The 13,895-nt window shown below is 46.9% G+C and overlaps 1 protein-coding gene across 1 annotated transcript; it reads left to right on the top strand.

Moving 5' to 3' along the window:
* Positions 1–3,332: 3,332 nt before the first annotated feature.
* LOC124704947 (probable receptor-like protein kinase At4g39110) lies at positions 3,333–5,873 on the top strand. Its single transcript, XM_047237028.1, has one exon. The coding sequence runs from the start codon at positions 3,333–3,335 to the stop codon at positions 5,871–5,873; it is 2,541 nt and encodes an 846-aa protein (XP_047092984.1).
* Positions 5,874–13,895: the final 8,022 nt, after the last annotated feature.

Consider the following 13,895-nt stretch of genomic DNA (forward strand, 5'->3'; position numbering starts at 1 on the left):
CATGCCCTCGAAGACCGAAAGCGTTAAGTTCCGAACGAATGTTGTTGGTGAAGATGTACAGCGACGCCGATCTCAAGATCGAGTAGAAGTACCGGCGATCGAAGTGTTCCAAGTGTCGCATCTCCACGGTTCTACGCACGTACAATGTAAAGACGTCCCCAGGCTCCGGTCTAGCGAAGCAGTGGAAGAAGAAAATTCAGGCTGAGATACCAGCAGCACGACAACATGCGTATGGTAGAGAGGTCTCACCTTGGATGCGTGTTCCAAATTTGGGAACACACACGTAAGGGAGAGAGGGGGAGAAGCCAAAAGCCAATGGGATGAATGAGGTGTCGGCGCTCCTCTCTTTATATATATAGGAGGGAGGGGAGAGGAGGTGGGGCCACTAAAGGCCCACCATGGGCCGTCGGCCCGCCCTTCCCCTTGAGGGGTTTGGTCGGGCCCCTCATGGGCTACCCAATTTTGGCCTATTTAGGGGTTTCCCTATTTTTTATATTTTTAATATTTAATTCAACCAATTAAATAATAAAACATATTATTAAGTCTCCGAACAATTCATAGACTTCGGAACTTATTTCGATACCTCTCCGGAAGAATTCTGATGTCCTCTCTTATTTTTCCAATGATCCTGAATCAATCTCTAAATGTCGTATACCCTTAAATGTGCCACCCTACGGATTCGGGAATACGTAGACATGATCGATACATCTCTCATATCAATGACCATGAGGGGGTTCTAGAAAACCATAACGATCCCTACGCTTTCCACAAATTATCTTTATCGCTTGAACCTCAACATCGAGTCTTATTCCCTTTGTCGGACGATACTCGGTTTGTCCGAGACTTGATCTTAGGTATCCTCTCGTACCTAGTTTGATCTCGGTACCGACAAACATATTCAACTCGTTCCCGTGATATCACATCCTCGTGGACCGACAAGGTATTAACTTGTCAATGCCTACGGATTGTAGACTAGGGTTTAGTTGGAAGTAGAGGGCAAGTAGATCTCGAAGGTTCAGCCGGAAAAGTACTCGACTACTAGAAAACTAGGGTTGTGTTGACAATGGAATCGATCCTCTCTTTGTCCTTCGACTCCCCCTTATATAGGAGGTGGATCCGAAGGTTTCGTGATGTACAAGTTACAGAAACCGGGAGACTCTTTGAATTCGTCCCGTAATAGTTACAAGTCATTATTCCTAATACAACTCTGTCTTTCCAAACTATCTCTTCAATTGGGCTTCCGGGCTTCATAAACTTCGGGTCGTGAGTCTTCAGTAAACCCCGGGTACCATCTTCGGCAGGCCCATTGGGGATGCCTATATTAGTGACCTAGTCACACGCTTGCAAGGTTCGTACATATAATATCACCGATTGGGCCCTGAGTATCTATCCGTCACACGGATGGAAAAATCCTGCTATTGACACATACGCCTCAACGCATTCCTTTGGAGTACCTGAGTAGCACCTTTCTGACCACCCTGTTACGATGTGGCGGTTGATGATGTCTAAGAAACCACTGGTGGCATTCATTAGATATGGTCTCACGGTCTAAGGATTATGTCACAACATTTCTTTTAATTAGTCTCGTAATGCTTAACTTTGTGACTGAATCACATTGCAATAATTTATATGGGTGTGAGTCCATCATATAATTCATCCAACAACAAGATTCCATTTTAAATTGACGATGTTGTCCATGATCAGGAAACCTTGATCATCTATTAATCAATGAATTATTTTGCTTGGGACAATGTTTTGTTTACATACCACACGTACATTATTGTTTTCGCTTAATGTACAGTTATACCATGGCATAAAATTTATTATGAACATACAAATATGACAATAAAAAATCTTTATTTATTTGCCTCTAGGGCACATATGCAACAATCGGCTCCACACGGATCCAGATTGGAGCCACCCGGGGGTCCTCGTCGGACAGCCTAGCACCGTGGAAGGGGCTTCGGCTCGGCCAGAATGGGTTGCCGGCTGAGGCAGCTTGCTAGGTGCCAACTTCCAAGGAACGGGGAATGGAGGCCGGTGGGTGAGGTTGGAGATGGAGGCAGTGGGCTGATCGGGGAGAATGTGTGAGAGAAAACATGGTCAGGGAGGGGGCGAACAACTTCGTCACTATAGGGGCAAGAGTTGTACAATGTCAAGGTTTTTGACTTAAAATGATAGACACAAATCTTGGAGCAGTCTTAAGCATTGGATAAGACAGGGAGACCCACGCCATTGTAGAATCATTTCATTGCTAGAACTACACACGTGAAAGTTAGGCGGATGGAAACGTAGCCATTGGTAGATGGGTCGCGATTGAGATCTAATTAAATATCAGTCGCATGAGGCTTAATTAGGTGCGTCCTTATTAAATAATCGTGTCAACTTATCTAAATCCTGAGATTTGCTTATAAATCAAGTTACCCCGAAATATTGTATTTTCTTTAAAAATCACTCGGGAACCCTAAGCTATATATTATCTTTTTGATTTACATGATAAGAAAAACATAGGAACATGAACACAGGATTACAATTGCATGCCCACTACAATGCTACAGGGATATTTATATGAACTAAAATTTGTTTGATTCCATCACAGGAAACCCCAAAAAACTCTTTAAAAGAGGCATAAGATGATGTTAGTTTTCACAAAGAATTGCTTAGAAAAAGTTCTATGCAATCAATTCTACAAATCAAACAAACATCGCGGGAAAATTTTCTATACGATTAAATTCTACAATTGTTGTATACAAATATTTGCTCAATCCTCTCCTCTTCGAATGATCGTCATTTTTTTTTATAGCAGAATCATTGTCTTGTAGATTCTTGGTAATCTTGTTATTTGATCTGATGCACGCATCCATGCGTGCCCAATTATATTCACCATCGATCGTCCAGCACCAACAACCACAAGGTCCAGTAATAGGCAGGTGCAGCCGCAGAATTGCTTAAACTTGGCATGGTAGAGGAGCCCCCAAATATAGCGCAGAGGAACGGTCGGGGCTTAAACTTGGCATGCTCCATGCATGCATAACCCGCCCATTTCTCCCTCCCCCTCAAGTCTCCCCCGCCCCCTTCCCTCTCCCTCCTCCGATTGGCTCCGCCCAACCAGAGAGAGGGCGAGAGGGCGCCACCCTCAGCTTGCTCCGCCACCTTAACCTCCATCGCCCGCCGCCCTAAACGAAATCAAAGAGCAGCAACGATCTCCTCATTGCCCGGCGGTGTGCGCGCGTCGAGGCGGCGGCGGCGGCGACCACGACTACGTAGTAAACGGTAGAGCACGCAGCTGCGTGGCGGCAGCGCGCGTAGACACAAGTAGATACCCATTCAAGATGCTGCGCCGCGGGGCGCTCCCGCTGGCGCTGCTGGCCGCGCTAGCGGCGCTGACGGCCGTGTCGGGGCAGGGGCGGCCGGTCACGGACAACGGCGCCGGCAACCCGTCGACGCTGCCGTCCAAGTTCACGCCCAAGGACGCCTTCTACGTCGACTGCGGCGGCACAGCCGACGTGGACACCAAGGACGGCAAGGCGTTCAAGACCGACGCGCAGTCCAACCAGCTGCTCTCCGCCAAGGACGCCATCAAGGTCGCCGACGACAAGGCCGACGTGCCGTCGCCCGTGTACCGCACCGCGCGGATCTTCAAGGAGGAGGCCGTGTACAGCTTCCCGCTCACCGTGCCCGGCTGGCACTTCATCAGGCTATACTTCTTCCCTCTCAAGAACGGGGACTTCGACCTCTCGAAGGCGACCTTCTCCGTGGAAACCGACACCAACGTCCTGCTCCACAGCTTCACGGCCGACGCTAAGCCGGTCATGAAGGAGTACCTCGTGAACGCCACGGAGAACAAGCTCGACCTCAAGTTCACCCCGATGACCAGCTCGGCGGCGTTCATCAACGCCATCGAGGTGGTCAACGCCCCCGACGAGCTCATCACCGACACGGCCCTCACGGTCTCGCCGCTCGCCGAGACGAGCGGGCTCTCGGAGGCGGCGTACCAGATGGTGTACCGTCTCAACGTCGGTGGCCCGTCCATCGGCCCCGTGAACGACACGCTGGGGCGGCAGTGGGACAACGACGGGACGTACGTGCAGCCCAAGGACGCGGCGCAGGACGTGTCGGTGCCGCCGAGCACGATCAAGTACCCGGACACGTACCCGGCGTCCAAACTCATCGCGCCGACGCTGGTGTACGCGAGCGCCGCCCATATGGCCGAGTCCGGCGTCCAGAACGCCAACTTCAACGTCACGTGGAAGATGGGCGTGGACCCGGCGTTCGGCTACTTCGTCCGCCTCTTCTTCGCCGACATCATCAGCAAATCCACCAACGACCTCTACTTCAACGTGTACATCAACGGGCGCAAGGCCATCTCCGGCCTCGACCTCTCCACCATCACCGGTGAGCTGGCGGCGCCCTACTACAAAGACTTCGTGGTGAACTCGTCCATCGGCGCAGACCAGCTGAGCATCCAGATCGGGCCGATGGGGGAGGACACAGGCCGCATCGACGCGCTGCTCAACGGCGTCGAGGTTCTCAAGATGAGCAACTCGGTGGGCAGCCTCGACGGCGAGTTCGGCGTGGACGGCCGGCAGGCCGACGATGGCAGCGGCACCCGCAAGGTGGTTGCCGCCGTCGGGTTCGCCATGATGTTCGGTGCCTTCGCCGGCCTGGGCGCCATGGTGATGAAGTGGTACAAGCGTCCCCAGGACTGGGAGCGCCGGAACAGCTTCTCATCGTGGCTGCTGCCGATCCACACGGGGCAGTCCTTCACCAACGGCAAGGGGTCCAAGAGCGGCTACACCTTCTCCTCCACCACGGGGCTCGGCCGCTTCTTCTCCTTCGCGGAGATGCAGGAGGCGACCAAGAACTTCGACGACAGCGCCATCATCGGCGTGGGCGGGTTCGGGAACGTGTACGTCGGAGTGATCGACGACGGCACCAAGGTGGCCATCAAGCGCGGTAACCCGCAGTCGGAGCAGGGCATCAACGAGTTCAACACGGAGATCCAGATGCTGTCCAAGCTCCGGCACCGGCACCTGGTCTCACTCATCGGCTACTGCGACGAGAACGAGGAGATGATCCTGGTGTACGAGTACATGCACAACGGGCCCTTCCGCGACCACGTCTACGGCGGCAGCGCCGACCTGCCGCCACTGTCGTGGAAGCAGAGGCTGGAGATCTGCATCGGCGCCGCCAGGGGTCTCCACTACCTCCACACCGGCACGGCGCAGGGGATCATCCACCGGGACGTCAAGACCACCAACATCCTCCTCGACGAGAACTTCGTGGCCAAGGTCGCCGACTTCGGCCTCTCCAAGGACGGGCCCGGCATGAACCAGCTCCACGTCAGCACCGCCGTCAAGGGAAGCTTCGGGTACCTGGACCCGGAGTACTTCCGGTGCCAGCAGCTGACGGACAAGTCCGACGTCTACTCGTTCGGCGTCGTGCTCCTCGAGACGCTGTGCGCGCGGGCGCCCATCGACCCGCAGCTGCCGCGGGAGCAGGTCAGCCTCGCCGAGTGGGGCATGCAGTGGAAGCGGAAGGGGCTCATCGAGAAGATCATGGACCCCAAGCTCGTCGGCAAGGTCAACCCGGAGTCGCTCGCCAAGTTCGCCGAGACCGCCGAGAAGTGCCTCGCGGAGTTCGGCAGCGACCGTATCTCCATGGGCGACGTGCTCTGGAACCTCGAGTACGCGCTGCAGATGCAGGAGGCCAATCCGCCCGAGGGCGCTGCGGACGGCACCGACGGGGATGACCCGGACGCATCCATTGTCACCACCTCGTCGGCCAGCACCGGCGTCCACACCGTGCCCGACGCCTCCACCACCTCCGCCAACGAACTCTTCGCGCAGCTCGCCGACATGAAGGGGCGGTGATCGAGCCATCCATCCATCAACCATGCGTCACCATCGCGCGCCGATCAGCTGCGACTCTGAGCGCCACCTTAATTAGTTCAACCTTCTGCTGCGCGAGTTAATTCCCATCCCATGGTGAAAGGGAAGGAATGAAGGATCCGATCAAAATCGACAACCAAACGAGGCCGATCAAACGAAGAGTATATGCGTGTAAAATGTTTGTACGTCTGTTAATCGCGTTTACTGGTGCAGAAAATCCCATGTAAATGTATACCTCAATGTATGTAATCATGGTGTTAATTACACTTGTCTCACAATGCATTTCTTTAGCAGCTCCATCGGGGACTAATTGTACATTAGATATCATGCACACTAATCCACGAATAGATTTATTTGAAGGAATCCCCAAATCATTCTTGTCATCGATCAAGTGGCATTTCCAAATTCACCAACTACATGTCATCATTCACCGGTGTATATGTGTACTAAAATCCCTGGATTCCATAACTTTTGTCCTACTTTTAGTCTAATTTTGAACTAAGAACGCAGAGAGTACTTCTGAAGTTGCCTTTAGCTTTAAGCACCATGTATATCATATTTCTAAGTTTCAAGAGATTAAAAAAATTAATACATGTTGAGAATGGATACAAATATCTGAAATTTGAAAGCTGAATATAGTCATTACTGATCGGTACAAAAAAATCACAAAAAATGATTCAAGGTCCATACCAAGTTCCAAATTTTGAAACTTACACGACAATTTTTGGTCTTGTGATTCTTGCACTGTTTTGCAAATGATCACGACTTATTATAAAGAAAATTACAAGAGTAAGTATCTACCGCATACATATATGCGTGGGTCTTTTTTCTAACTTTTGAACACTTATTTTCATATTTCTGCGAAGTATGCATTTCTCCTTTGTGTGGAAAGTAGCTAGATGATTGTAAAATAAAAGGAAGGCTAGGCGATTTCTCCAGAAATCCAGTACCTCAATTGTTCTCGGTAACACTATGACCTAGCACTAGCGGCCACACTACTTCAAGCCCTCGTCCGCTACTAAAACCCCTCGACATTGCCGTAGACCGCTCGGGTCGTCCCCCTCCTGGACGACCTGGGGAGGAAAACCCTAGCCGCCGCCGCCGTCCTACCCTCCCTCTCCCGCCCTCCTCGTCGTCCCCGGAGGCTGTCGCCAGCGAAGCCGGGCGCGGCCGGTGAAGGGGGCGGCAGGGCTCCTCGTGTGATCCCTCCGTGCGGCGGATGGAGGCTAGCCTCCGCACGGGGGGGATGGCCCCGGGCCGTGGAGGGCGGTGGCGGCGCGGCCCCTCGCTGGTCGGCCGGTGATGGTGGCGGCGACATGGCCATGATCTGGGGGCGCTGATACGTCTCAAACGTATCTATAATTTCTTATGTTCCATGCTAGTTTTATGACAATACTCACATGTTTTATATACACTTTATATCATTTTGATGCATTTTCCGGCACTAACCTATTAACAAGATGCCGAAGCGCCAGTTCTCGTTTTCTGCTGTTTTTGGTTTCAGAAATCCTACACGGGAAATATTCTCGGAATTGGACGAAACAAAAGCCCACGGTCTTATTTTCCACGGAGCCTTCCGTAAGTCCGAAGAGGAGACGAAGAGGGGCGACGAGGCGACCACACCATAGGGGGGCGCGGCCCCACCCCTGGCCGCGCCGCCTTATGGGGTGGCCCCCTCGAGCGTCCCCCGACTCTGCCCCTTCGCCTATATAATCTCTCCGTCGCGAAAACCCTAGTTCCGAGAGCCACGATACGAGAAAAGTTACTGTGACGCCGCCGCCGTCAATCCCATCTCGGGGGATTCTGGAGATCGCCTCCGGCACCCTGCCGGAAAGGGGAATCATCACCGGAGGGCTCTACATCACCATGCCCGCCTCCGGACTGATGCGTGAGTAGTTCATCCTTGGACTATGGGTCCATAGCAGTAGCTAGATGGTTGTCTTCTCCTCTTGTGCTATCATGTTTAGATCTTGTTAGCTGCCTATCATGATCAAGATCATCTTATTGTAATGCTACATGTTGTGTTTGTTGGGATCCGATGAATATGGAATACTATGTCAAGTTGATTATCGATCTATCATATATGTGTTTTTTATGATCTTGCATGCTCTCCGTCGCTAGTAGAGGCTCTGGCCAAGTTGATACTTGTAACTCCAAGAGGGAGTATTTATGCTCGATAGTGGGTTCATGCCTCCATTGAATCTGGGACAGTGTGACGAAAGTTCTAAGGTTATGGATGTGCTGTTGCCACTAGGGATAAAACATCAATGCTTTGTCTAAGGATATTTGTATTGTTTACATTACGCACAGTACTTAATGCAATTGTCTGTTGTTTGCAACTTAATACTGAAAGGGGTGCGGATGCTAACCCGAAGGTGGACTTTTTAGGCATAGATGCATGCTGGATAGCGGTCTATGTTCTTTGTCGTAATGCCCTAAGTAAATCTCATAGTAGTCATCATGATATGTATGTGCATTGCTATGCCCTCTCTATTTGTCAATTGCCCAACTGTAATTTGTTCACCCAACATGCTATTTATCTTATTGGAGAGACACCACTAGTGAACTGTGGACCCCGGTCCATTCTTTTACATCTGAAATACAACCTACTGCAATCATTGTTCTCTGTTGTTCTTTGCAAGCAAACATCATTCTCCACACCATACGTTTAATCCTTTGTTTACAGTAAGCCGGTGAGATTGACAACCTCACTGTTAAGTTGGGGCAAAATATATTGATTGTGTTGTGCAGGTTCCACGTTGGCGCCGGAATCCCTGGTGTTGCGTCGCACTACACTCCTTCACCAACAACCTTGACGTGGCCTTCATCTCCTACTGGTTCGGTAAACCTTGGTTTCTTACTGAGGGAAACTTGCTGCTGTACGCATCACACCTTCCTCTTGGGATTCCCAACGGACGTGTGCTTCACGCGTCATCAAGCTAATTTCTGGCGCCGTTGCCGGGGAGATCAAGACACGCTGCAAGGGGAGTCTCTCACACCCAATCTCTTTACTTTGTTCATTGTCTTGCTTTACTTTATTTTATTTTCTGCCTTGTTTGCTTTCTTTATATCAAAAACACAAAAAAATTAGTTATTTGTTTTACTTTATTTAATTCGGTTTTGCTTAGTTTATATTTATTATTGCTAAAATGAGTAATCCTGAAGTTGAAGTTCGTTCGTTTAAGCAACAAAGGGGAGAGAGTTTTAAAGATGCTTGGTATAGAATTAGTGATGCTCATCATAGGTGCACTAAGAAACACTCCACTATTATCCTCCTTAGGAACTTTTATGTTGGTATCTCTAGCTGGAATAGGTATGTTCTTGATACTCTTGCGGGAGGTAATTTCCTAGGCACTCCTGCTTTAGAAGCAAGTTGCATTATTGAGAGTCTAGTTGGAATACCACCTGTTAATGAAGCTAAAATTGAAATCTCTCTTGAGGATGTCATGAAAAATTTGGAGGCCATAGAGAAAAATCGTCCAAGTGTTGAGACTAAATTAGGAATATTACTTGATAACACTGATAAACTTGATAAATCTCTAGGAGGAATTAATGAAAGAATTGATGTCTTAGAAACTTGTGCTATCCATGATAATCAAACCCATAGGATTGGTGAACTTGAAGAAGCTATGGGAACCTTGGGTTTAACTTTTTCTTCTCTTAAGTTTAAGGAAAAAGTTTATGTGGGTAAGGAGCAAAAGTTCATGTATGTCTCTAAGGTGCCTAAGCCAAAGAATTATTATAAGCCTAAAATTGATAAAACCCTTAGTACCACTATGGGAAATTTAGATGATGGAGCATCTAAGATACCTATTGCGACAAGTTGTGTTTTTAAGGAAAATTATGATGTTAATGCTTCTTCTCTAGATGTTACTTGATTTGCACTTTCTGCGCCTAGCTGAAAGGCGTTAAAGAAAAGCGCTTATGGGAGACAACCCATTATTTTATTTCTGCAATTTTTGTTTTATATTTGAGTCAAGGTGCTTGTTACTACTGTAACAATATCTTTGTATCTTTATTTTATTGCATTGTTGTGCCAAGTAAAGTCTCTGATAGTAAGGTTGATACTAGATTTGGATTTCTGCGCAGAAACAGATTTCTAGCTGTCAAGAATTTGAGTAGATCTCTCTGTAGGAAACTCTAAAAAATCTGCGAAAATTCATGAGTGGTCCTCAGATATGTACGCAACTTTAATTCAATTTGACCGTCTTCATCTGAGCATGTTAAGTGCCTCGAATTTTTTTGTCTTTACGAACTGTTCTGTTTTGACAGATTCTGCCTTTTATTTCACATTGTCTCTTTTACTGTGTTGAGTGGATTTCCTTGCTCCATTAATTTTCAGTAGCCTTGGGTAATGTCCAGAAGTGTTGGAAATGATTGTGTCCTCTCTGAACATGTGAATTTTTGATTATGCACTAACTCTCTAATGAGATTGTTTTGAGTTTGGTGTGGAGGAAGTTTTCAAGGATCAAGAGAGGAGGATGATATAATATGATCAAGAAGAGTGAAAAGTCTAAGCTTGGGGATGCTCCCGTGGTTAATCCCTGCATATTTCAAGAAGACTCAAGCATCTAAGCTTGGGGATGGCCAAGGCATCCCCTTCTTCATCAACAACTTATCAGGTCACCTCTAGTGAAACTATATTTTTATTCCGTCACATCTTATGTGCTTTACTTGGAGCGTTTCTGTGCTTTTATTTTTGTTTGTGTTTGAATAAATTCGGATCCTAGCATTCCTTGTGTGGGAGAAGGACACGCTCCGCTTTTTCATATTGAACACTGGTGTTCTTAGTTTTACTTTTAATGTTCATGGCGAAGGTTGAAAACCGCTTCATTTATTGCTATTTGGTTGGAAACAGAAAATGCTTCATGTGGTAATTGGTATATTGTCTTGAATAATTTGATACTTGGCAATTGTTTTGAGCTCTCAAATAGATCATGTTTAAGCTCTTGCATCATGTAGTTTAATCCTATTAGTGGAGAATTACTGTAGAGCTTGTTGAAATTTGGTTTGCATGATTGGTCTCTCTAAAATCTAGATATTTTCTGTTAAAAGTGTTTGAACAACAAGGAAGGCAGTGTAGAGTCTTATAATGCTTGCAATTTGTTCTTATGTAAGTTTTGCTGTACCGGTTCATACTTGTGTTTGCTTCAAACAACCTTGCTAGCCAAAGCCTTGTACTGAGAGGGAATGCTTCTCGTGCATCCAAAACCTTGAGCCAAAACTTATGCCATTTGTGTCCACCATAACTACCTACTATGTGGTATTTTTCTGCCATTTCAAGTAAATTGCTTGCGTGCTACCTTTAAAAATTTCATTCCTTGTCTTTGCAATACATAGCTCATGGGAAAGTAGCCTAAAAACTATTGTGGTAAAGAATATGTCGCTTATGTATCTTATTTCTTATAAGTTGCTTGTTGAGCGGTAACCATGTTTCGGGGATGCCATCAACTCGTTACACCTTTGTTGAATATCATGTGAGTTGCTATGCATGTTCGTCTTGTCCGAAGTAAGGGAGATTTGCCATGAGTTGAATGGTTTGAGTATGCATATTGTTAGAGAAGAACATTGGGCCGCTAACCAAAGCCATGTATCATGGTGGAAGTTTCAGTTTGGACATTAATCCTCAAATCTCTTATGAGAATATTATCTGTTGTTGAATGCTTAAAGCATAAAAGAGGAGTTCATTATCTGTTTTCTATGTTGTCCCGGTATGGATGTCCTCAAGTTGAGATCTATCAAAATCGAGAAATCAAATGCGATTTATCTCCTTGGACCTTTGTACGAGGTGGCATAGAGGTACCCCTTTGTGACACTTGGTTGAAACATATGTAATGCAATGATAATCCATGGAAATCCGAGCTAATTAGGACAAGGTGCGAGCACTATTGGTATTCGATGCATGAGGCTTGCAACTTATTGGATGTTTTATGCATAACACATATGAATTATTACTACCGTTGACAAAATTATTTCCATGTTTTCAAAATAAAAAGCTCTAGCACATGAGTAATCACTGCTTCCCTCTGCGAAGGGCCCTTTCTTTTACTTTATGTTGAGTCAGTTTACCTACTTCTTTCTATCTTAGAAGCAAACACTTGTGTCAACTGTGTGCATTGATTCTTACATACGTACTTATTTGCATTCATCATATTACTTTGTGTTGACAATTATCCATGAGATATACATGTTGAAAGTTGCAAGCAACTGCTGAAACTTATATCTTCCTTTGTGTTGTTTCAAAACCTTCTATTAAGAATCTATTGCTTTATGAGTTAACTCTTATGCAAGACTTATTGATGCTTGTCTTGAAAGTACTATTCATGAAAAGTCTTTGCTATATGATTCAGTTGTTTAGTCATTATCTTTACCATTGCTTTGAATCACTTCATTCATCTCATATGCTTTACAATAGTATTGATCAAGATTATGATAGTAGCATGTCACTTCAGAAATTATCCTTGTTATCGTTTACCTACTCGAGGGCGAGTAGGAACTAAGCTTGGGGATGCTTGATACGTCTCAAACGTATCTATAATTTCTTATGTTCAATGCTAGTTTTATGACAATACTCACATGTTTTATATACACTTTATATCATTTTGATGCATTTTCCGGCACTAACCTATTAATAAGATGTTGAAGCGCCAGTTCCTGTTTTCTACTGTTTTTGGTTTCAGAAATCCTACGCAGGAAATATTCTCGGAATTGGACGAAACAAAAGCCCACGGTCTTATTTTCCACGGAGTCTTCCAGAAGTCCGAAGAGGAGACGAAGAGGGGCGACGAGGCGTCCACACCATAGGGGGGCGCGGCCCCACCCCTGGCCGCGCCGCCTTATGGGGTGGGCCCCTCGAGCGTCCCCCGACTCCGCCCCTTCGCCTATATAATCTCTCCGTCGCGAAAACCCTAGTACCGAGAGCCACGATACGAGAAAAGTTACTGTGACGCCGCCGCCGCCAATCCCATCTCGCCTTATGGGGTGGGCCCCTCGAGCGTCCCCCGACTCTGCCCCTTCGCCTATATAATGTTTCTCCTATTGTGCCATCATGCTTAGATCTTGTGAGCTGCCTATCATGATCAAGATCATCTTATTGTAATGCTACATGTTGTGTTTGTTGGGATCCGATGAATATGGAATACTTTGATTATCGATCTATCATATATGTGTTGTTTATGATCTTGCATGCTCTCCGTTGCTAGTAGAGGCTCTGGCCAAGTTGATACTTGTAACTCCAAGAGGGAGTATTTATGCTCGATAGTGGGTTCATGCCTCCATTGAATCTGGGACGAGTGACGGAAAGTTCTAAGGTTATGGATGTGCTTGTTGCCACTAGGGATAAAACATCAATGCTTTGTCTAAGTATATTTGTATTGTTTACATTACGCACGTACTTAATGCAATTGTCTCGTTGTTTGCAACTTAATACTGGAAGGGGTGCGGATGCTAACCCGAAGGTGGACTTTTTAGGCATAGATGCATGCTGGATAGCGGTCTATGTTCTTTGTCGTAATGCCCTAAGTAAATCTCATAGTAGTCATCATGATATGTATGTGCATTGCAATGCCCTCTCTATTTGTCAATTGTCCAACTGTAATTTGTTCACCCAACATGCTATTTATCTTATTGGAGAGACACCACTAGTGAACTGTGGACCCCGGTCCATTCTTTTACATCTGAAATACAACCTACTGCAATCATTGTTCTCTGTTGTTCTTTGCAAGCAAACATCATTCTCCACACCATACGTTTAATCCTTTGTTTACGAGCAAGCCGGTGAGATTGACAACCTCACTCGTTAAGTTGGGGCAAAGTATTTTGATTGTGTTGTGCAGGTTCCACGTTGGCGCCGGAATCCTTGGTGTTGCGCCGCACTACACTCCTTCACCAACAACCTTGACGTGGCCTTCATCTCCTACTGGTTCGATAAACCTTGGTTTCTTACTGAGGGAAACTTGCTGCTGTACGCATCACACCTTCCTCTTGGGGTTCCCAACGGACGTG

The sequence above is a fragment of the Lolium rigidum genome, chromosome 1 (assembly GCF_022539505.1).
Source record: "Lolium rigidum isolate FL_2022 chromosome 1, APGP_CSIRO_Lrig_0.1, whole genome shotgun sequence".
Taxonomy (NCBI): domain Eukaryota; kingdom Viridiplantae; phylum Streptophyta; class Magnoliopsida; order Poales; family Poaceae; genus Lolium; species Lolium rigidum.